This window comes from Grammomys surdaster, unplaced genomic scaffold (genome assembly GCF_004785775.1).
Source record: "Grammomys surdaster isolate TR1022 unplaced genomic scaffold, NIH_TR_1.0 126124, whole genome shotgun sequence".
NCBI lineage: Eukaryota > Metazoa > Chordata > Mammalia > Rodentia > Muridae > Grammomys > Grammomys surdaster.
Window position 1 is genome coordinate 677,740 of NW_021620932.1, and position 24,992 is coordinate 702,731.

General features: G+C 39.3%; 1 protein-coding gene across 6 annotated transcripts in view; it reads left to right on the forward strand.

Annotated features, from left to right (window-relative positions):
- The window catches only part of Klf12 (Kruppel like factor 12), a 384,722-nt gene that overhangs the window by 120,016 nt on the left and 239,714 nt on the right, over window positions 1–24,992 (forward strand). For 2 of the 6 annotated variants that reach the window (XM_028756552.1, XM_028756554.1), the window contains exon 3: window positions 5,068–5,131. The exons of the other annotated variants lie outside the window; for them this stretch is intronic. In XM_028756552.1, coding sequence (XP_028612385.1) covers window positions 5,099–5,131 — 33 coding nt within the window. In that variant the 5' untranslated portion in view covers window positions 5,068–5,098. The remainder of the gene's footprint in view (window positions 1–5,067; window positions 5,132–24,992) is intronic. 6 annotated transcript variants of the gene reach the window in all.

Sequence of the window (24,992 nt, forward strand, 5' to 3'; positions counted from 1 at the left end):
AGAGAGAGAGAGAGAGAGAGAGAGAGAGAGAGAGAGAGAGAGAGAGAAATATGCATGACCCAGAGGCTTCTCTGGTTTTTGTAACTACTAGAGAAAATGGACACAGCTGTCCTGTCTCCTGCTTCTCCTGCTTCTCCTGCTCTTAAAACACATTTTATTTCTGGTTCCAGGCCGCACCATTTTGGTTGAGATCAAATCTAAAATTCTTTCCATGATCTTTCTACTTCCTTGTGTTTGTATTTCTGAGAAGGGTAACACATCCTTTGCTGTCCTTTGTCTAATGACAATGTAGAACACTCTTAGAAACCAGGCAAGTGCATACCACAACGGTATGTGATGAAGCTTTAAACATTTCTCTAAAGATTTCTTTTCACTACTTTAAAAGACACACAGCAATGTGAGGCATATGCACACATGTGTCTAGGTGTCCCAAGAAGGAGTCCAGAAGCATCAGATCCTTCTGGAGCTTGTGCTACAGCTGGTTTGACCTACCCAACTTTTAAGCACTGGGCCATCTCTTCATCCCAAGAGGTTTTGTTGTTGTTGTTGTTGTTGTTTTTGGTTGTTTGTCTGGGTTTTGTTTTTTATTTGTTTTCCTTCTTCTTTTTAGTTTACATTTCCTTTTAAAGCCAGAAGGAAGTCTGTTAGCCATACATCAGACACATGGACACAGAACAGTTTGACACTTCCATCCATCAAACACTTAGTTTATCCTGTAACGTAGAGAAGGAGTGCTGGTTTAAGTTGACGAATTCTAAATGACTATTTCTGCCACTGTACTTCATTTTCAGCTCGGTATTATTACTACCCGTGGTAAGCTACTGCAAAACCAAAGAGAAGATTCTGTGGAGGATTTATGTGATTCCCAGTATGCAATATATACATACACATGCATCATATACATCATATACATCATATACATATACAACATATACATATACGTGTGTGTATATGTGTGTATGTATACGTATATGTATGCCATGTTCATTGGTCATTCTACTGAATAGTTTTCTCAATACTATAACATGAGAACATTCTCACAGGTTTCTGTAAACTTCTACAGGGAAAAATGCCACAGACCACCATGTGTACTGATATATCTCATATCAGTCAGTTAGGGGTGCTTAGTGTGAATGGATTCTGCCACTTTCTGCCAGAGAAACACAAATCAAAAGTCTACGTCCTTGGTACAAATACCAATGAATGGTACATTATAAGTTATCAGTAGACCATTGTCTAGCACAAGATTTGCACTTTAAAAGTTGGCTATAGTATAACTTCTGAAAGGAAGACAGAGATGGTAGTGATATCCAACCAGGGGTATGAGATCTCTATCACAAGCTGGCCTTGTCTTTTTCTTTTTGTGATGTGGCCACTGGTACTCAAAATGTCTCTGCTTTGAGAAAACTTAGTAGATTATTTCAGAAATTTATTTGGCAGTGATAAGTAAATTTAATTCAGAAATTGACGAGAGATTAACAGTTACTGGAAACATAGCACTTTTTCTTTTCTATTTCATATCATGCTTTGGTTTTTAAGGGGAGTTGAGAAACCACATAAAGGCCCCTGAGCATGAATAAAATCTGAGGCTCATCTGCTCTGTCACATGGTCTCCATTGAACAGAATCTATTTCATTTTTTTTTCTGTTAAATATTTCAGCCACTGACTAAGGAGTGTCAATTCTTATGTGTATGGCACTTAAGGTTTTATAGATTGCTATGTAAACATTTCTTCCGTTAGGGTCGGCATGGGAGACAGAGCAAAAATTATTATCATTCTTCCTGCCTCTGTGGAAAGGCAAATTGGACCTCCATGATCCTGGATGGGTTTTTGAAGGGCAGGCTGCCAGTGGAAGATGGCTCTTAGATTAGAGAGCCGTCTTCATAGCCCTACATGAGTCTTCATTTTCTTTTTTTTTCTTTTTTTTTTTTTAAAGATTTATTTATTTATTTTATTTATGAGTACACTGTCGCTGGCTGTCTTCGGACACACCTGAAGAGGTCATCCAATCTCATTACGGATGGTTGTGAGCCACCATGTGGTTGCTGGGATTTGAACTCAGGACCTCTGGAAGAGCAGTCAGTGCTCTTAACCGCTGAGCCATCTCTCCAGCCCCGAGTCTTCATTTTCTTACACTCACTTGTGCTATTTAGATACGTCATGGAGGTTCCCGGGCACAGCTGGATTGTGAACAATCTCTTAGGAGTTTGAATTGGGGAAAAGCAAAATTCATGTTGCCTTAAAAACGAGGCTCTCTCCAGCTTTATAACATCTGAGGGTTCACATATAAATTGCAGTGTCTGTGAGGGTAGGTGGTAAGATTAAACCATAAAGATTTGCACATTGCAACTTGGGACAAAAATGTCAGATTCCAAAGAACCCTGGGATCATCTGAATTTTTTTATTGGATACAAAATACAAGTCCATCAGTTTCATTATGGGCAAGTGGATCTAAAGGTAGGTTGCGTGCTCAACTAAACCATCACTATTCTGTATTGAATCCCCAAATACTGTAAAAATGTATGGTATATTAAATATCATGTATACTTAATATAGTTTAATGTTTAAGTCTACAGATTGATTGTATAGTCTATGTAATTAAGACTTCAATTATTCAAGTAGCATATCCACATAATAAACATAGAAAGTTCCTTTGTATGACTTTTCTTTTAGTTTTTAGTGTTAGCTTCCTTCATTCTCTTTATCCACATTCATTGGTCTAAAACACTCTAGGTCTTCCATTGGGCACCTTGGGATCAGTGAGGGGCTGTGGCAGCACTGCCTTCTTCTTTCAGAAATCCCAAATTGGCAGGGATGAAATCATTGGTGCAGGATGAGGACAGCATGGTGGTTGAGGTCCCCTTGACAGTTTCTCTTCCTTGCTAAAGTCCCATGTCGGTCCTGGGTGGGGGTGAGGGTGGGGATGCATCTTTATCTCTTACACAAAAGCATTCAGGCTACCAGGAGTTTTGGTTCATAGAAGACTTACATATAGGATGCTTCAGTTAGAGTTTTACTGCTGTGAACAGACACCATGACCAAGACAACTCTTATAAGGACAACACTGAGTTGGGGCTGGCTTATAGTTTCAGAGGTTTAGTCCATTATCACCAAGATGGAAAGATGGCAGTATCCAGGCAGGCATGATGCAGGCGGAGCTGAAAGTTGAATCTCTTCATGTGAAGGCTGCTAGTGGAAGACTGACTTCTAGGCCTCTAGGATGAGGGTCTTAAAACCCATATTCACAGTGACACACCTACTTCAATAAGAACACACTTCCTTATAGTGCCACTCCCTGGGCCAAGCATATACAAACCATCATATTGGTGACTTAAAAAAAATGGCAAAATTGGGGAGTGAATGATGATGGCTGTACTGCTCCAATGAAGTATTAACTATTTTATACAAAACATTGATGTGTTTAAAATCACTCAAAAAAAATTTCATGATATAGCTGCCTTGTGATCCAGAGTTTACTTCTAGATCTCTTTATATATGGCAGAGTTAAAGGATGCCCAAGTTCCTGTCATAACACTGTATTTAGGTATGATCGGTGTGACTTTCTTCCTGTGTACTCTGTAACCCATTTGGTCATTTGTAACAGCTAATAGGTCACTTGTAATACCTAGTACAATGTCACTGTTCTGTGGATATGCTATATACTACATTGTTAGGGGGAATAACAGGAAAAAGCATATGCATTTGAACACTAAGTACAGATCCAGGTTTTTTGACTGAGTAATTTTGAGATCAGAAGTTGATTGAGTCCATGTGTGGAACTGGCAGTGTGTAGGTGTGAATATGTATTAAAATATGAAAAAGATACAGTCATGTCTTGAAATTTACAAGATTGTAATCAGCATTGAAAAATCGTGCCCATTTTCCTAAGAAGTTAGAACTGATTGCAGTAAGTGTACTTTGGAGGCTACAGTGGACAAGACGTGCTTGATGACATCATGAATTTATCCTGAATAATATTGCAGGAGAATATTTCTAGTTTTTCATTAATGTTAACATATTATGTTACTTCTTTTTAGTAGCCTTTTTAGTAGTATAGTATATTGCAGGTCACATTAGGGGTGTGTCTTGAGACACAGTAAGAGATGGGACGGGGACATGCAAGCCAGATGGCACCATATCTTAAGACCAAAGAACGCATAGATTGTATAGCACTTCACCACTTCACCGGGGGCTTTAGCACCAAGAGGGTTCTCATTCTGTGGATGTACAAGAACACACATGGAAAGTCAGGCTGTTGCCACAGCTCAGAGGCATTGGCATAGCCTGGGTACTGTCAATTCCAAGGCGTGTCCCCTTTTGGGTGTAATTCCCGATCCAGAAAAGGCTGTGACTAATAAGCTGGCTCCGCTGAATGCCAAAGAAAATTTTGTCTGATGAAATGGAAATTCTGACGTAGGTTATATGATCGTGATGAACCAATAGGAAGAGGTCTAAGAGAAGCAAGTGGGCCAGGTGGCCCGTTGTGCTCTGAGTTCTCCAGGCCGGGGATAGTTACTCTGTTTCCAGAAATCTAAGTGGCCTGGGGATTTGCGATGTTATGCCAACTCTATAAATGTAAAAGTCTTGTTCCTATGATTTTAAAGAAGTGACCCGCTTCAATTGAATGTTTCAAAGGGATTTGATTATTGGCTAATCGGGAGGTTCCCAGTGCAGCCGTTTTAATTATTGTCTACATGTGGGTCACTTAGAAAGGGAAAGTGATTTTTTTCATCAACAACAACAACAAAAAATGCCATTTCTTTGAAATGTCTTCAGTTACTGTGAATAATGGACTTGAGGCCCAGCTTAAATATCCGAGACTTCTTCTCATATAGTGAGTTCACACCCTTGGCTCCCTCCCTGTGCTGCCTCCCTTTGTAATCCCTTCTTTCATCTTCATCTAGGATTTTATTCTCTCTTGCCTAGGGCATTGTCAGAGTGTCACAGCTGATGCAGCTTCCTCCTCCCTTGCCTTCTTCTTCAGGTGGATCCCCCCCCTTCCCAATAATGAATGTTGTCCTATAGAACCTACTCTCACAATAGCTTTTGGTATGTTTCCCTTGCAGGATCAATGTGACTCTAGAAACAAATGGGTGAATGAATATCCATATGAAGAGGAAAACCATAAAGGTTGGTTACTCATTGTGACTGCACCAGAAGTGTCACTACTCTGCTGAGTGCAACACCAGGCAGTCACTAGAGCATTTCTTTGCCTGAATGAGACAGCAGTCATTCAGCCTAACAGTGACCATATGCAAAGCATAGTTGTAAAGCGTTTCTATCTCCTTAGACATGCAGATATTTATAATGAGAAGATGTCTTTTGCTCTTTACGCAAGTGTACTATCATTTTCCAGACTTTCTTTCTTTCTTTCTTTCTTTCTTTCTTTCTTTCTTTCTTTCTTTCTTTCTTTCTTTCTCTTTCTTTCCTTCCTTCCTTCCTTCTTTTTTCTTTCTTTCTTTCTTTCTTTCTTTCTTTCTTTCTTTCTTTCTTTCTTTTCTCTCTCTTTCTTTCTTTCTTTCTTTCTTTCTTTCTTCTTTCTTTCTTTCCTTCTCTCTCTCTTTCTTTCTCTTTCTTTCTTTCTCTCTTTTTCTCTCTCTCTCTCTTTCTCTCTCTCTCGCTCTCTTTCTCTCTTTCCCTCCCTCCCTCCCTCTCTCTCTCTCTCTCTCCCCCTCTCTCTCTCTCTCTCTCTCTCTCTCTCTCTCTCTTTCTTTCTTTCTTTCTTTCTTTCTTTCTTTCTTTCTTTCTTTCTTTCTTTTGTGTGTGCTATGCTTCATGTGTTGTAGGCTGGCCTCACACTCACTGTGCACCGAGCATAACTTTCACCTTGGCATCCTGCATCTCCCTGGTGCTGAGGATACAGGAATATACCACTGTATAGAGTTCATTTGGTGCTTGGCTTTGAACTCAAAGCTTCGTGGCATGCCAGGCCAGCTGGGTAGGAATTGAACTAAATCTCCATCTATTAAAGTTGCATTTTAAGAATCGAATTTTAGATGAACGTCAAAAATGAAAGAATTTGAAAATGACAGATCACTAAGAAAAAAAAGAGCCAAATTTTATTTGATATGCAAAAGCTCCTACAAGCATACTATAAATTTAATCCATCACTATGGACAAAGACATAGATACCTTTGATTTCCCAGATACAGATGCAACCTAATTGGAAGAAGGTCAAAATCTGTGAGCTTCAGTGGTAGTCTAGTGCTTAGCATTATTTTGTTTGTAGTAGTTATATGAGTTTTTCTGGTACTTTCCACTAGTTATACAGACTCTAATAATGATAAAATTAGAGTATATTAAATAATCTTCATTTCCTACAGTTTTAAAGAATCTGCAGAGCCAGCACAGAGCTTTGTGGTGTATAGCTCTTAATGTGGCCGCATAACACCCACAATTCATTGCTCTTCTCCCAGAGTGTTTATTCTTTCCACAGAAATTTATATCACAGGGTGTCTTCCTCTGCCAGTCCTTTCTCCAAGATTTGTAGAAATGATTTTCCATATTAGATATTCCTCTTTAGATTGACCTTCTTCTTTCCTCACTTTTAAGTTTTGTCTTTCTTTCTACTGTTGTGTCTGCAAAGGTTTAAGAGAGGGGTTAAGGAGTCAGTGATGGTAGCCAGGAAATTTATGGGGAAAATTGACTATATTGTCCTTCATATCTTCACTATTACTGCTGTGAGCCCATTTGCTTGCTGGTGAATACCAGTGCCCATGTGTTTTCTGACATTCTAGTCAACTGGTTCCCTGAGAAAGGAAAGAGGTATGGCCTCATTTTCTTTCTTTTTCTTTCCTTCTTTCCCTTTTTCTCCCAATTTTCATACTGTAAATACTCCCAATGTGGTTGCTCTGAGTAATTTACCAGCTGGGTTACAAGATTCCTTAAAATTTAACAGTTGCCTTTTTTATGAGCTGGTGATGAGTTGAGTCTAGCACATCATTAATAATACTTTTTCCATGCTAATGTCAAAAATTATTCCTTGAGACTAGAAGGATAAAGCTAGAAAATTTATGTTTTGTTACATGGCTATGTCCCTGACTACTCCTTCTCTTCATCGTTTACGTTGTCCCCTCCTCCTCCTCCTCCTTTTGGTGTGTTTTGAGTGGATCAGGGTTAGTTTTGTGGATGTGTAACTTTTGGCAGTGTACTTGTTCTGTTTCTAATTTTATGTTGTCAACTGAGGATGATGACAGAGCCAGTCACACTGTCAGTGCTAGCCCTGAGGGTGGAGTGAGGAGGACTGACTGTGATATGCTGGAGGAGAGCCTTGCTAAACTACCACACCTTGTTGCTTGTTAGTTATGAGTTCTAAAGTCTTTGTGACGGGAAGGAGCAGTGAGTTTCGATTATTTTTATTTTTTTCATTTTTACATTTTTGCTCTGGGCATAAAGCTCTGTTGGTAGAGTGCTCACTTATGATACATGAGGTTCTGAGTTTGCTTTACTACTCCAGAAACTGGGTGGGATGGCACAGCCCTGTAATCCAGCAGTCAGGATGGAGAGATGGGAAGAGCAGAGTTCGAAGTCATTCTCAGCCGTATTTTTTGGTGTATTTTTAATAATGATTTTTAGCCATGTTTTTAGTCAGTGTTTCCCTGTGGATAGAAAGCTCATTGACACTTGTTTTTACTCTCATTTGAAAGCCATGGCCTCTTTAACAACATTTCATTCGTGGAGAATTTTATTTTATTTATTGTAAATGTATTGACAAAGCCAACGTTAAGACTAATTTTTTTAAAAAAAAATCACTTCAAATATTTCTGCCATCTGCATAATTGAAAAGGGATTTGAGTATGGCTCCTCTAGTACTTTTATACACTTCCAGCTCGCCAGTGGTGATAAAGCCTTGCCAAGAGCCAGAGCATATCATGCTGTACCTCTTGGCGTCAGTTCTAAAATGCAAATAGCCTGCCTGGGATTTGTACAGTGTCTGTTGTGTCCAGGAATCATACTTTCAGGATGGTTTTACATCTGCCTTATCATTAAAAAATATATATCCCCATTAAACCCTTTTCTATATGCAACTTCATTGCACTTGAGTTCTTCCCTCTACCACGAGTCAGTAGAAAACATCAAACAAAATTTCAAAAGCTTCCAATCATCCACTGTGTCCTCTCACAAATACTGTTACCAGACTGGTGTTTACTCATGAATGTGGTTCCGTAGTTGTCCCCACAATGAGCATGGTGGCTTCTGTGGGATGTGACTCCTAGTCGCTTCGATTTCTCAAGATGTCGTGTTTACTTGGTGCTTCTCAGCATCTGGCTTAGAGCAGATGTTTAAATTACATACTTGCTTATATATTACTCTAGCTTATCATAGTCGAAGTTAAAATGTCTTCACGTGATCCACAGCTGTATAATTACCCAGCATCAGCACTGGCTACTGTGGAGTCATAGCATGTGGATCTCAAGATGGCAGTAGCTAGTCGTTCCACTCTCAGTGCTTACCAAAGAATTTGCTTCCCAGGATGGAAATGCGCAGTGTGGCTAGTATCCTTCCCATCATATGCCCAGGCTTGATTTTCAACCACGACAAAGGATGGTGGAATCCACATTTTCTTCCATCTTGAACTCAGTACCTCTAGTTGCTCAGAAAGGCATGAGGAGTGAGGATGAACCAGTTCCCTGAGCTTGGGCTGTGCTAACTCCCTTCAGGGTAGCTACCTGTTCTGTCTGTGTAGAATCAGAAAAAGGCAAGTTATGGCTCTCCCATTCCCTCATGTGATCTTGGATTTCTCCTTTGTGAATTTCAGTGATCTCTTCTGTGAAGCAGAATTAGTACCAATTGATCTATTATTTTTGTCAAGATTTATTTTTCAGTGTGAGGTTAGCATGTACCAGTCCTGAGTTTGAGCCCGCACTCCATGAAACAGTCATGGCATTTGCCTGGCCTTTCACTACTGCAGAGCTAGAGACAAAAACAAAACAAAACACAGAAATTCAAAGCAACACATGTTTGAGGCTAGTCTGGGACATATATGATCCCATAAAAAATTCTGAAGAAAAGAAAACAAAAATAAGATAGAAAAGCCATTAAGACAAAGCTATGAACCTAGTTTTATTTATAATAGATCGTTTCTCCAACCCCTGTCCTTGGCTGCATGACACTGTCTAGAGCTTCTCCATGATGTTATACTGACGTTGCCATACCCATCCATTCATTCCCTTTATGTACATAGCCAACAAGCACACTTTTTTTTTCCTCTGTTTTTCAGTCAAGTACTTATCTTGGTGTTTTTTTACTCCCTAAGTGTCTTTTCATTTCTGTACCGATTCCTGGCTTTGTCAGATTGCTTTCATATCTTTGAATTATCTTCTCTCTTGCTTGAACCTATGTACTTCTTCCTGAGTGTACACATCCACCAATTCCTTGAACTCTTTAAGAAGATCCTTTGTCTTGTGTCATGTAAGTGTGTACATGAGGTAGTTATTTGTCTACATTTCTCATCATTGACTTGGACAATTCTCCCTGTGATATTTGTTCTTCCTTGACCTTTCTTTTCTGTCTCCCTTGATTTTGATATTATTGATTTATAGACAGTACTTTTCCTGTAATTCACACATTGGTACAAAACAATGTTGGTCAATGTACAGAGAGAGAAAGGGTAGTGGTGGTTGGGGTTGGGACTGAATTGTTCAAATCCTTGATTTCACTTTGTAACAGTAAATGTGATGTAAGTGAAGATGTCATTTCCAAAGTCTCTGGACAGCAAAGCCCTTGAGATAAGGTTCCCAGTGGAGTGACTAGGACGTCCTCTTGGTGGATTGTCAGGACCCTCTGAAATGTCTGTTTGTGTGTTTATGGCTTTCACACCGCTTTATCTGCTTTCTGAGATTCTGCTCTGTGTTCACCTCATCATGACGGCATTTCTTCAAATCACAGAGTGACTACAGAGCCCTTTCATATCTCTGACTTGTATTTTTAGGAGTTTGTGTTTTTTTCAAGGTCTGAGGAGGTGTGTATTGACTCTCAGGGGCGTTTCAGATTGCCTACAGTTTGACAGTTATATGTAGACAATCAGTTCATACCTTTCTGTGCTTTCTGTAAAAAGTGGAATTTTTCTTTATTTTGTGTGTGAGCATGTATATATGTTGTAGGAGAGTGTACATGCATGTGTATGTGTGTGTGTACATGTAAAAGCTAGACATTGGTGGCATATATACTTTTCAATTGCTTTCCAAGTAATTAATTGATTAAATAAATAATTAAGTAGGCATGGTCTCTCACTGAACGTGACGCTGTGTAATTTCAGCTACAGGGGCTGCATAGCCAGCTCTAGGGATTCACCTGTGCCCCTCTCCCCACATCCCGGCCAGTGCTGGAATTGCTTCTCTATGTCTCTATATGCCACTTATTTACATGGATACTGGCGATCAAACGCAGGTCCTGAGACAAGTTCCCAAATCTTTTTTATTTTGTTTCTTTTCTTCTTGAATTTGTAATGTAATAATTACTTTCAAGTTGTCTTGAAAGCTAAATGAACAACAAAAAAAAATGGGTATCTCAGCTGTTGGGGGTACAAAACTAGAAAAAAAATTAAGACTGCCGTTAAAGACACAGCCTGGGGAACGCAGTGAGAATTCCATTGTTGAAAAATAATCAAACAAACCGAGGCAACAGCAATAGAAACTGAAAGCCATTCAGACTTCCTGAGACAGTTATTAATATTAAGGAAATGGTCATTTTAAATACAGTGCTCATGTCTCAAATACTCAAAAAACAATAAATTAAAAATGATTACCCTAAGCTGTAGGTGTCTATTATTTTATTTTGTAGTCAGTTTGGCTTTAGTAAAATTGACTATTCAGGTGAGTATTTGCATCTCGTTTTCTGGTTTACTAAAGAACATTCTGGGAGGGGAGTGATCCAGGTGTCCTGCTTTTGTTAGCGTCTGACAAGGAAGGCATGGTATGCTCTGTTGAGAAGGTGCACATACACTTGGGTTTGTTTCTCTGGGAGGAAATCATGGTTTCGGAGATGGTACAATGATAGTGAGCACAAGTGTTATCCACTTTTTTCAGTCATGGAGAGAACCTTTTCATTGAATTTGTTATTTGGGCATCACATGCATATACATAATATATAGATTTAGATAAAATCTCACTGTGTAGCCCAGGCAGGCTTCAGACTTGAGCCCTTTCTCCCTCTGGCTCCTGAGCCCCAGGATGATGGCAATGCAAATAATTTTCTTTACACAAGCTGATGCCAGCAAAGAATGTTATTATTCCCTTAAAGAGCGTTTTGTTAACAAAACACAAGTAACAGTGAACTCAAGCATTGGGTACAATCCTTCAACTTACGTGTTAATTCAGTGTTTCAGAGTGCTTTCCAGCCTATGGAAGCCAGTCTTATATGTATTTCCCGAGAGCCAGTTAGTTACTCACCTTCAGCAGGCTGCCTCACCTGCACGTGCGGTCAAGTAATTGCCAAAACAGATTTTCTCTAAGAGTTGTTTTCTGAAGTATGGTGTGACCGCAGACTGGTTTAAAAAGAGCACAAATCAGTTACCTTGGCACTATGGTAGTCAGAGCTCCAAATGGTCTCACGGGGCTATGTTAGGACACTAGCAAGGTTTCTTTCTGGAAACTGCCTAATGGAAGTCATTTCTTTTACAGCTTCTGAGGTAGCCCACATTCCTTGGGCCTCGTTCTCCATTTTCTCAGCTAGCTCTAGTGGGCTCTCTCTCACTTGCGGCATCCTCCCAGCTCTCTCTACCTCATCTCCACAGAAGTGACCCACTGGGATGACTTTGAACTCACTGGAGTGATGCATAGCAACCTCCTTTTACAATCTGAACATTAGTGGTCTGTTTCTGTGTGCATTTTCCTTTCCCACTAGCATGTACCCCAACATGGTCGAATTTTCAACAACTGCCACCTTCAAGTTTTAGGGACATTGGTTCTTCCAACACCAGGTCATAAAGGGCATCCACGATTGAGACTGCAGGTATAGGTCACTTTTATTTTGGAGACAGAATCTTATAACTAGGATGGACCTGACATGGTCTTTTTCTTACCCATGCCACACAATGGCTAAACTTACAGGGATGGGTCACTGTATCTAGTTCATGTGTCACCATTTCTATGTGTGTTTGAAATTTTGGGGAAAATCCATTTACTCTTTGCACTAATGTTCACAAACTTACAGTGTTTTGTGTCAGTTGTTGTAGATTTGGAGTGAAAAATGGGGAGGGGAATCTCTTTAACTGGAGGAAAAAATTCATTTAAATCATTTTGATTCATCTCAATAAAAGCATTGATACTCTACACATTTCACATTGTAAAAATGTACTTAATTTTGTGGTTTTTGAAATTTAAAGGAATACACAGACAAAAAATAAAAAATCTTAATGTCCCAATTGTCTTCCAGTCTTGGGCAGCCATAACTCTGGTTTCTGAGTTTTCACAGTAGATGAGCTTTTTCTAGATTTCCTCAGACCTTTTAGCCTTACAGTGTTCTTTCTTTCCGTATGTTGTGGCATACAGGATAGACTCAAATTCTAGTTTCGTGAATGACTGTTGTTATAAGTTTCTTGGTGATACAGCAGTTATCTATCTTGAGACAAGCTATAAATCACTCAGGACCTGTGAGGGAAGTTCCATTAACCCTTGGCTCAGCAGCTGTCCCTGAGAGATAACATGCATTTGGAGGCTAGGGCCTCATCCAGATTAGTGAGAGCCTTCAGATCTCAAAGATTTTCTCCCTAAGGCCGATATAAAAAAAAGCATTATTAAAGTAGGAAGAAGGTTCTTCATAGCTTTAAAATTTGTCCCTAAAGAGCAGACAGAATGTCTGTGGGATGTACAGTCTGTGACAGGGAGTTTCGGCCACATTCAAACCTTTAGTTTTTCAGAATCAATTCATAAAATAACAGTGTTAGGATCCCGAATAAATAAAAAGGCAGTAGTTACAAGGCCAGCGCTTGGAGTTTGGTACTCAACCCTTGTTGAAAGCCATTTCCTCATGCTGTATATACACTGATAACCACAGATGGACACTCCAAATACTCTTGCTGCAAGCCAGTTTGTTTGTCTACTGGCCATTGTGCACTCAGGTTCAAGAAGGGGAATTCCAAGGGCTGCAGGGGGTCTATCTTTGCATCCGTTTGGAATCTAGATACCTTGTGACTACCCACCATTTCATCTTCTAGCTCTGCACATCATCCCTGCCTCAGCATCTGAAGAGCAATGGTTATTTTGTTCTTGGGGGTTGTTACTTCAGCAGGCCTAGTAGCTGGCGAGGTGGCCTCAAAGGCTGATGGTTGCAAACATATGCGACAGTCCATGGATGCATTGCCAGGAGATGTGGGTTATCTTCGGTGACCTCGTCTGGGTCTTCAGGCTACATCACTTTCATGGTCCCTGAGTCTCCAAAAGATGTGCTCCAAAAGTAACTGGCGTGCAGGGGACATTGAGTAGAAGTCCTGCCACTTCTAGGGTCATCCTACTTCGTGTTTTTTCCCCCTATTCTATTGTTTAAGAGGTCGTATATAGACTTGACCCTTACATTTTAGAAGAGAGAAATTGTAGTCTTGAGTGCTTGGTGATGTGTCGAATAGAACCTCAAATTGGGAATATTGTCATGAAGATTTCTAGAAAATGCTGTCAGCCTTTTTCTCTTTAAACTGGGGATCTTTTTATATGGAATCGGTTCTGGTGCAAAATTCAGTGTTAGGGATTCATGACACAGATTCCAACATGGGAATAAGTAGAACTTGGGATTATCGTCATTCATTCATTCATTCATTCATTCTTCTTTCATGTATGTTTTGTTTTTAAAACTTGGTTTCTGTATGTTAACAACCCTGGCTGCCCAAACTAAGATACTTTATATGGTAATTCTTACACAAATTTAGTTCTTTCAAGTATAGACCACCTTTGAAGATTGGCATTCTCACACCGCACATAGAAAGATTCACACATGCTACCCATAGAGTCTGCAGTGTTTATGCTTTTATTCTGATGACATCCTTTCTACGTTATACTGCAGTCATTCTGGAAGGGAGACGTTCAAAGGCTCTGGCTGCTGTCCACAGTTGTTTTATTCATCTGTAACTGGTTTTTATCAGTCTCTAGAATACTGTGGGACTTGCACAAGGCTGCAGGAGAATTACAACAAAAAGGCATATATCTAATCTCTCTTTAATGACAGTATTTGTATATTATTTCTGAAAGTTTTTTGGGATTGAAAAACCACCAACAGAGAAGTTAAAGTTGAGGTGGTTCACTCAAAAAATATCTGTGTGGGAGGAGTGGAGTTCACTGACAATGGGTAGGGAGGCTGTGGGTACATTTTACTTTCTCAAAGGAACTTGATGGTAGCTTCATATTTGTTGCTTTCTTGGTTCTAGAGTAAAGACTTACATGCCTCTGAAATACTAATTTGTCCTTGGTGATGAATGCAGCCCCATCTTGCCTCTCAGCTGTCATAGAAGCTAAAGACAGCTCAAACATCTAATAACTACAGGTTCACCTGACCTGCAGTGGAGTCTAAATTTTCATAGACAAAGAAAGAAAAGACTTTAGGATTTTTGTGTTGAAGCTAAGAGTGAGACTCGATGTCTCCTGTTCTCTTGTGTGACCTACTTAACTATTCAAGAACAGCTTATTTCTCACTCTGATGAAGGCAATGGTTGTTAATTATAGGAGAAAAGTCCCTCATGCTTTTGATGAGAAACTGGCTTCCAGCATGGCTTTGGGTCTATGGACTGAGGTAGCATAAAAGCCTCAGCGGAAGGCACTGGGAAGAGCAATTCCTCTGTTTTAGTGGTCCAGGGCATCTTTGGAACCCTGAAGTTTATCTCTTTAAAGTACAGGATGTGGTTGTTGACCATTCTCCTCTCCGTCTAAGCTGACATTCCTTTCATATGGAACCTTTGTTTCTTAAGTTGACCAATCCCTGGATTTCCCCAACTTCACTTTTTCAGAGATTCTGGTATTGCAAATTAACTTTCGATTCTTGCCTTAAGAATAAAATAATTACCTGTGTTGTTTGATAAATGTAGTCTTCATCCTAGCCAGGTTAAGTCATATGTTTTCCAAGATCAATACTTTTGAAAATCCTTCTTTTACCAATCAAAGGAATAAATCTTTGTAGTTGAAAAGGCAGGCATAAGTGCTTTGTGTAACTGCTTTGATAGACAGGGAAAGAATGCATGTAGCATGTGAGATAGAAGGACAGTAACAAAGAAAATGGAAGACTCGTTGCTTCCAGAATTAGAATAGCACTCCCGAGATTTGGTTTTTTGTTTGCTTGTATGTTTTATTTTGGTTTTTTGTTTTGGGGGCCATGCGGGGGGTTGTAGTAGCATCAGGGTCTGTGATCCACACTGAGGTAATTTTTGTGAAAATTCTGTCTCCATGTATATATACCCTTTTCCCTTTCTCCTCCCCCTTCCACTCAGGCCTGTCTGCCTCCCTCTCTCCCTTTCATCCCTTCCCACCCTCTTCTGCATTTCCTTCTCCTCCCTTCCATCTCCTCTCTCCCTGCCCCTTCCTTTTTCCCTTCTTTTCCTACCTTTCCCTTTCATCTCTCCCTCTGTCTCTCCTTTCTTTTTCCTCTCTCCCTTCCTCCCTTTATTCATTGTTGACATTTTAAAGTGTCATTTGTTGAAATGATAGTCTTTGTTTCATTGCATTGCCTTCTTTAGATTTTTTAAATTTCCTTTTTTTAGTTTTTAAAAATTAATTTGAAAAATCTACAGAACTCGATACAGTATTCTCTGATCTTATGCACCCCTCACTACCTGCTTCTCTGCCTCCTATACTTACTTCCAATGAGTCCTCCTCTTACCTCCTGTTCTTTCTTTTCTTCTTCTGTAACCTTCCTTGTTTCCTCCCATTCCTTTCCTCTTTCCCTTTTCCATCTCTGCCTTACCCCATCCCCCTTCCTCGTCCATTGGCGGTAGTCATGTATGTTCACGATTGCCATGGCCCTGCCTGACAGAGCCCTACCTGCTTTCCCCACCTTTTTGCTCCCACAGTTCTCCCACTATCTCTGTCACCGTGTTCTTCAGGCCTGGGAAGAGGTCACATTCCTCTCCAGTTTGGGTCCATCCACTTATTACCAACACTTTGACCATTTATAGTCTTTGTTTTTACCCTTAGTTATTGTGCAAAAGAGGCTTCTCTGACCAAGGCTAAGCTCTATACTAGTCTATATGCATAAAAATAACTATTTAGAAAACAGTTTAGTTACATGTCTATTTGGAAAAGCATCAGTGGTAGATTCCCTGACAGGGCTGGCAACTTCCATAACCATTGACTGTTGATTATTTTTGTAGTGTCAGGTAAGTATTCTCTCCTATGTGTGGGCCTTAAATTCAGTGGAGTGGTTGGTTACTTCTAGAACATTCATACCACTATTGCACAAGAGGGCATGTTACCAGGTAGCTCAATACTGTAGGCTCTTTACTTGGGTCTAACTGTGATGAGATTTCTTCTCAAACAGTCCACACATCGCCCTCCTCTAGTGTGAGTGCTTGCCAGCACCAGGATGCTTCTAGCTCAGCCTCAGCTTGGTTTTCTCTGTCCTGTTCTTTCCTCAAAGCTAATTTGCCTGTATAATAAAGGTCAGTCCCTGGGAGCTCTGTTGTGTGCCCTTAGTCTGTTTCTGTATCTTTTAGCTGATAGCACACCATCTATGGCTTTATGGCGAGTAACTTTTGAAGTAAGGATCTCAGTCATCTAAGAGTTTATTGTTTTTCAATTTTGGTTAATTATTCTGATATTTTTTGCCTTTCCATATAAACTCTGATGCCACCTACCAAATAACTTGATGGAATCCTATGCTTTTTATTTTGTTATATTAAATTCATTTACTTTGTGTAGGCAGGTGGCATTTAGCTGCCTACCATGGAATATGTATGAAAATCAGAACAATTGGTAAGAATTCATTCTCTCCTTCCACCTTGTATGTTCTAGGGATCAAACATAGGTTATTAGACATGAAAGAGGAAACCATTACTCACTGAACCATATTACCTGCCAGGACCCGATTTTTTTTGTATAATTATTTACATCATTCAGCCTTTATTTTTATATCTCATGGAAGTTTGTGCAGTGTGAGCTGACAGCTGTGGTGTTAGTGTCCATGGAAACATAAAAGGGAATGGGAAATAAGATGACTTTTCGGTTTCTACCTTGAGTATTGTGGAATGGTCATTTGTCATATTTGAAGTCCTAGGGAGCCATGCTCCAAGGTTCATTTTGTATCCATTGTATTCAGTTTTCAGAATATCTCTGAAGCTTTAGTTTATTTTGACATTTGTTTTTCTTGAGACAGTGTTGGCAATATAGTCAAGCCTGATCCTTCTTGATTTTACTCTGTATCTAGTTGTCTTTAAACTGCCAGTTCTGCCTCAGCCTCCCAGTAATAGGATTCCAGAAGTCTGTCAGTGGCTGAAGAATAGTTTTAATTGTTTTTGCTTTAGAGAGGATTAAAATAATCCTCATAGACATCCAGATTAAAGTTATATAAATATATACAATTATATATGAAATATATTATTATATAATACATATATGACAATATGATATAATGTGATATAATCATATACATATATGATATATAATATACAGTTACAGATACATATACACAAACGTGAGAGTTGGCTTCTCCTATAATCAATAACAGGTTATTATACTTGGAGGTAGACACTTTATTCACTGATCCATTTTACCTGCCAAAATTCCATGTTTTTTTAAAAAAAATTCAGTTGTTATTTTTAGGTTGATATATATTTGGGACAAATATTTGTTAAAAAAAAAAAACCTACTATCCCAGCCCATCCAATAATTCAGAAAATAACATAAGAGTCTTTTGCTTACGCTGGGCGGTGGTGGCGCACTCCTTTAATCCCAGCACTTGAGAGGCAGAGACAGGCGGATTTCTGAGTTCGAGGCCAGCCTGGTCTACGTGAGTTCCAGGACAGCCAGGACTACACAGAGAAACCCTGTCTCGAAAAAACAAAAACAAACAAACAAACAAGAAAAGAATCTTTTGCTTAGCTTCCAACTCTAGATGTGCGTTTTCTTTTTCTGTGTCTTTAAATCAAGTTTAAATCGAGTCGTAATCACTGGTGAACACAAAACTACTTCATCCTACAGTGTGGGAAGAGATTTGGTAAGAAAAGTTCAGGCAAGTGCTACATTAGCTCTTATCCCATCTACAAGATGTGATCGTTCAAAATTACAATAAAGCAAAGCATGCGTGTAGCGCAGGGACTTTGAGGCTGTATTAATGTCACATCCTGGTGCCTTGCTCATGTCTTTCTGGTGAGACCAGTATAAATCAGCCCACTATGCTGCCAGTCATTTCAGACACTCCATTGACTTCTGTAGGGCCTGTGTTTGATAATAATGGAAAGTGACGTAGTGCTTGTTTGTGTACTTAGTGACCTTTGAACTTGATCATGACTTTAGAGAGTGATGACTTAAGGTACAGCTTGTCTCTCATGCATCCGTTGGTAGTCACAGAATTCCTGATTGTATCGCTGTCTCTTGTGCTTTAATTAACCTTGTGCTGTTTTGTTCCTTGTGGTCCTAGGAGCAATAGGCCACTGAATTTGTTTCTGAAACATAGTCCCTGTGAATGCAATAGACAGTGCCAACTAGGTGTGTATCGGGGTTGTTCCAAGATGTTTGTGTAACAGTGAAATCACCTGACAACCCATATCTCAGAACTTCACCCCAAAGCTCACAGGTTAGTGTACCTGCTTCTGGGATGACACATTGCAGTGCAGTCAACCCAGATCTGAAGAATTAACCTTCAAACATTATGAAGACATTCTAACGAAAAGGAAACTCAACTGAGATCTAAAGATTAGTAGAAGTAAATCAGAGACAAGGTTAGGTGGCATGGAGAAAGATGGAAAATGTTAAAAAAAGCTAGTGAGGTGTGGCCAGGTATCTGTGCAACCAGGTTTGCAAAGTATAAAGCAATTTTTAAAATCTTCATTCAACAAAGCTTCTAGAATTATAAGATTATTCCCTTTGACAGTCAGAAAATCGAACCCAGGGCCTCAGGCTCTATAGGCCAGAACCCCCACTGAGAGTCATTCTGTGCACAAAAAGGTAGTACAACGTGTTTAAAATGTAGTTGATCGGAGCTTTAGATGATTAGTTGTATATACCATTTCAGAGATGGAAGCATTATGTTCCTTGTTGAAATAGGAACATACAGTAATAAAACATTAAAGTTAATGGCAGTTCAGTTCTTAAATTTTAAGGTTTTCTTTGAATGATTTGTTGAGAAATAAGTAAATGTATTAGTTAAGTGCTAGCACAAATTATAAAACTTGATCCTGAGAAAAAGTCATAATTTCACTTAGTTGATATTATGTTACACCAAATGATATTTATATTTAACCCAATTTGGTTGCACTCCCATGTATTTTCTCCATTAAAATGTTTCTTTTAATGTTTTTCTTGGCCAACTAGATTTCACTCTGAATTTGCCTTTCAGAAAAAACCCTAAAATCTCAATTCTCTGAGATAGTTTGTGTTTTAGTGGATCTTCAAGTACTTCATGTTCTCAGATCAGACTGACTCAATAATAAAGGAACGTGATTACATCTTCCTCAAGGACTTTCCAAAAATGTAGTTTCAGTTTAGATTTTGTTGGTCACAGTTTTTATATTAGTGACCTCTTTGTTTGGCTTTCAATATTAAATAGCTCATCTTATGAAGACCTCATGCTTCCATAGCCCCTGATTTCTTGCATGTTTCAATTTCTATTTATTTGTGGGGGTATTTTGCCTTGCTTCAAGATTCTTGGGTCCCGCTTGGAATTCTCATGGCATTTGTCCTTTTATTTAAAACATTGAGTGCTACTCACAAAAGTGTGGAACCATTCTGATCCCCCCCTTAGGGTAGGATATTCCTCCTGTGAATGCCTGAAGGATTTGTTTCTCTGCCTTGAGTTTAGTAAATGAATCAACCCTCGTTAGTTTATCTTGGAGCTCAGTCTGCTATTTCCATCTGTGCTTTGTGTTAGAGAAAAGTTCCTACTATTATCATTTCAAGTCTATTTTTCTGTCCAGCTTTCGGATTTCTTCTCTTCAACATCTGAACTTTCCTGGTTTTGTTTAAGCTTCTTAAATATTTCTCCATAAAAACGAGTCTGTTTGTCTTTCTCCTTCACATTCATTCCGAATTATGCACTAATTCCAACTTAACAATTCAGTTTTTAAATAGTACTGACCTTCCCTCTCCTGCTTTTCATACTCATTCCCCTCCTCTGTCACACACACACACACACACACACACACACACACACTTAAAAGTTTGAGATTTTAACCATTTCTCTGTAATTCAATCATGCCTTCTCATTTTTTATTGTTTTAATTTTATTCATAACTACTAAATTGACCTATTTGGTTAATATGTTATATTAACATTGTGAAATTCTTTACTTATTTATGCTATCTTTGAGTCCATGTTCACTCATTATCTGTTCTTTAACTTTAATTTTTTAAAATTTGATTTATCAGTATTATTAGTTCATGAAGGTCACTGGATACCTTTTGGGAGTCATCTCTCTTCATCCACCTCTATGTGACTTTTTTTTGGAAAGGCTTTTCAGAGTGAAATCTCGAAGACCAAGAAATGCATTAAAAGAAATAATCAAAATGGCCCCTTACAGGATTCTTCAGTGAGACATTTCCAGTGAGAGCAGCATTTACAAATTGTCCTGCCTTCAATGTTAAAGAGCAAAGTGTTTCATTTATTTTTCTAGGGATGGATTTCCAGTTGCCCCACTTGCAGGGCTTTCTGCATCGTCACCAGTCCTGTCCTTGGCCCTAAGGTGTTTGCTGTTGATGTTTTAATCCTCCCATTAAATGAACCTTCGTACTTGGAAACAGCATTGGAGTGACTGTTCTCATTTTCTTCTGTGGCTGTCTTCCTTCCATGCTGCCCTGTAGGATGTAGACATGGTTTAGCCTCATCCTATCCTGGAGTGGGCAGCTCCTCTCTTTGCTTTAACAAAGGATTGCTTTATCTTCCTTTTCTTTCTTTTTCTTTTTTCATGTTGTGGTTTGGACTTATTTCCCATCGTGCCTATAAACTGAGGTGATTACTCCCTGATGAGTAGATGGGCACTGTTTTGGAGAGGTTCTGGCCAGGGTCCATGTGTTCCTTGGTCTGTCCCCATTTTTGTCCAAGTGCAGCTCTTCTAGATTTGAGCTCTCAGACATAAATACTACTTACAAGGACAGGAGACTCTCCCGTACCATTCACCTGAACATCCTAAAGTTGCTCATTTTTGCTTGGTCCTGTTTTGCCTCATCCTCTGGCTTGTCTTGTTGCTACCATGAGTCCCAATGCCTAGATTTTTTTTTATACTAACCAACATTTTCCTCACAGAGGAATTAAGTCTTTAAAATCACTCTGTGGCCCATAATAACATGTTCGGCATTATTTCCCACACTTTTGGGAGCAAAAACATTCAGAAATCAAAAGCAGCTTTCTATTTTTCTCTTTGAACTGGCTATTGCACAGTGAACCTAAAAACAAATAACCATAAAGGGCCTCTGGCTTGAGTTCTCTCTCCTTGGGCTTTCTGACTTTCTGTGCATTTCAAATGATATTTATACCTGAGGTACAGAACTGCAAGAACCCCCTTGGCCAGTGCCTTGTGTAGCCTCAGGCGTTTTCATGCTCCCTCCCTTCTCTCCTGGCAGTGGGATGATCACTGACGGAGATAAATCTGGCTCTCACTTGGGTAAATATACAGGTCTGTACTGTGCTCTTGGTGATTCATTAAGTCTTCAGAGGGCAGAAGGGCAGCAGGGGCGGGCTGGGGGAGGTCATACTAGGGCGAGATTTCAGCCTGGAGTGTGTCACCTCCTATCGATTGATTTACCAGTTATTTGTTTCATTTATGTTTGAAGTTGAGCCACTGCAGCTGTGATTACTGTGAGCTCTTATGGGAACTCATGAGACAAGAACAAGAAATGGAAATTTAGAAATGAACACGAAACTCAACTTCAGCCTCGGTGTGGGCATCATCTGCAGTGCTGTGGGCTTGTAATGTGTACTTTTCCTGCTGTTGATGTAATCCTTGAGCCTTCTGGGGTGACTTACAAGGAGATTTTTGTTTATAGTGTGTATTCAGATTGCCTGAGTCTGACTGTGGGTCCCACTTCTCTGCTGTCATAAACTACTATTCAACCCCATCAATAATTTCATTGATTGGATTAATTATTTAAAAAATGAATCACGAACCCATTTTTAAAGACCTCACAGGAGTTATTAAATGAAACGTTTGTGGCCGGGGCATCATTTCCCAAGGGTACAAGTTTTGTGTCCTATCCTCCTCTTAAACCTGAAGAATCAAAACTTTTATAATTATAGAATAATCTTCAAGTTCTTGTATGGTAATTATGTTAGCAAGGTGATGTGATTTTATGTTCACACCTATTAACTTCTTTCCTTTCTCAAAGCCTTCCAGGATTTTATGGTTTTCTTTAGCCTTTCTTGTAACCAAACAGTTTCTTTCCTTTTTTCGCCCTTTCATTTGGTTCCTTTTGTCTGATTTAGCAAACATATACAGTTGGTTTATTCCAATGACTTATTATACTCCTACACAGTCTGTGAGTGGGAAAAAAAAACCAAGAAAACAAAATCACTTAAAAACAATCCCTTCCTATCTCCTCTCTTTGATTCGTTTCGTATGCTCAGCTAAAATTCTATTAGCTCTCTTTATTCATAGTCCATATTACCTCCTGAATGTAGTGTGTATTTTCATTGTTAACCATAGTCATACATAAACTGTATTGGCTGTGCAGAAACTGCCTGCTATTATGACTGAGTTTCCTCATTTAGAGCCTCAGGAGGAATATTCACCAGACAACTCTTAACCTGGAGCCTCAGAGGAATTAGACTTATGCTTTACAGATGAATAACTTTTCCTGTCTTGGAAAATACTGTCATGAAAGAGTAACTAATCCAGGGAGGGTGATCATACCTCACAGCAGTCAGGGGGGATCAGTAGATTTTCCAGCATTTTGCAGAGCATGACAGACCCACTTGTGGTTGCTAGCTGCATCAGATGCTCCATCTAGGGCTTGATTGCTGAGTTTATTTTGATGAGGAGATTCATGTATTTGGATAGCATTATGACTCTTCTGTCAAATTATTACCTTCTTTAAAAGGCCCTTTGAATATGTTTGTGATTGATGACTTATTAAAAGCCTCTGACTACTGGAAAATGTGATTTACGATCTCTTAGTCCTCCATTCCATCTTTGCTACAGTTTATCAGATCTGCCTTTGGTATCCTGTGATCCACAAATTTATGCTTTAAAAGATTAACTGTTCTTAAAAATTTAGCCTCCAAAGCCATCAATATTTTTTCTCTTTTTTAAGAACTCCCTTCTTACATCAATATTGAATATTTTGGGTAACATATGCAATATTATTTAGAAGACATCTCTCAGCCTCTCGCTGTTTTTGGCCCTCGATTTGACCAATGAAAACTGGGTACTTTTGACAGCTTCTGCACTGCGAACTGCTTTCCAAAGAAAACATTTGTTTGAGCACACAAACGATTTATTTGGGTACATCTCAGAGCCTAAACATTTGACTCAGCTGCCAGTATGTGCTCCCTCGGCTAATGTTTCTCCAGTATTTCCACATTTTCATAGGCTAGCGGCCAAATTGTCCGACAGTTTGGTACCTCGTGGGGGCAGAAGTGGGCATGTGTACTAGGAGTTGATAGCATTAGAATGTTCTGGTGTATCGCCAGTTAATGTATGTTAGAACTGTCCAGGAACTATATTACTATGTCTGACCTACAGCAAAACAACAATCAAACAAAGAATGACCCAAGTATGGCCCCCATAAAAGACACAAATATGTCTGGGGCATGGCTTTGTCACTTAACAAGAGAATATGCTGCATGTTTCTTTATATGTTACTTTCAATGCAAATGTAGGAAGCTTGCTCTCCTGGTTTCTAGGTTACATAACAGATGAGAAGCAACATGAAGAATAGGGCCCTGAAGTCACCTAGTTGAAATCCTTCATTTTAGATCCAAAGATGTTAAATGACATATTCAAGTTCATTCAGCTAGGACTGATTACCTAAACCCGCATGCATCATAGTCTGACATCTCTTCTACCTTAGGGCAGAACAACATCTTTAAAAAGAACAGGAGCAGATTGAGAAGCCACAGCGTGACATACTCTAATATGCTCATGCCTACACAAAGTCCAATTGTTTCAGGTCATTTAGTATAGACACATTTCAGTGGGTCCTACACTTACCTCTGTATGCAGCATTGCATGGTCCCTTGTGTTCCTAATTAGTAGTCTGAATCATCAAGAAAAAGTCAACCTATGTCCTTACTTCTTAGATAAAATAGAGCAAAATATTTTCATTCAAATTATTCTTAATCCACTTTAAATTTACAGTGAAAAGCACGAACCCCTCACCCACTCAGGAAAGCCAACTATAAAATAATCTAAGAATACCATTTAAGTATGACCTTCTTCTGATGAAGGGAAGGAAGACTTTTGTGGCAAGATTTCTGGTTCATCAAAATGACAAGACATAGATGTTTGGTGTGGAGAATACTAGACTTTAAATATTGCCCTTCTGTGTCAGGTGCCTTGCTTTTGGAGCTCATGGTTTTTGTTTTTCCATATTAGAAAGCTGACTGTCAAAAAGAGAAGCCTTGGTTATTTAACCTCTGTTTTGGTACAGGGTGGAGAAAATGCTTGGTAAAGTGTTTGCTATGCAAACATGGCCTGAGTTGACCCTGGCACCCAGGCATATAGTGGAGCAGAGTGTAGTGCAGATTTAATTCTGCTGTGGAAAGAAGCAGGGAGGACCCATTGGACTTGTTGGCCAGACAGTTTAGGTGTGAGAGGCCTGTCTTAAAAATCTAGGAAGGAGAGCAGTTGAGGAAGACTTTCAGTGTCTACCTCTGCCTAAGCACACACACACACACACACACACACACACACACACACACACACACAC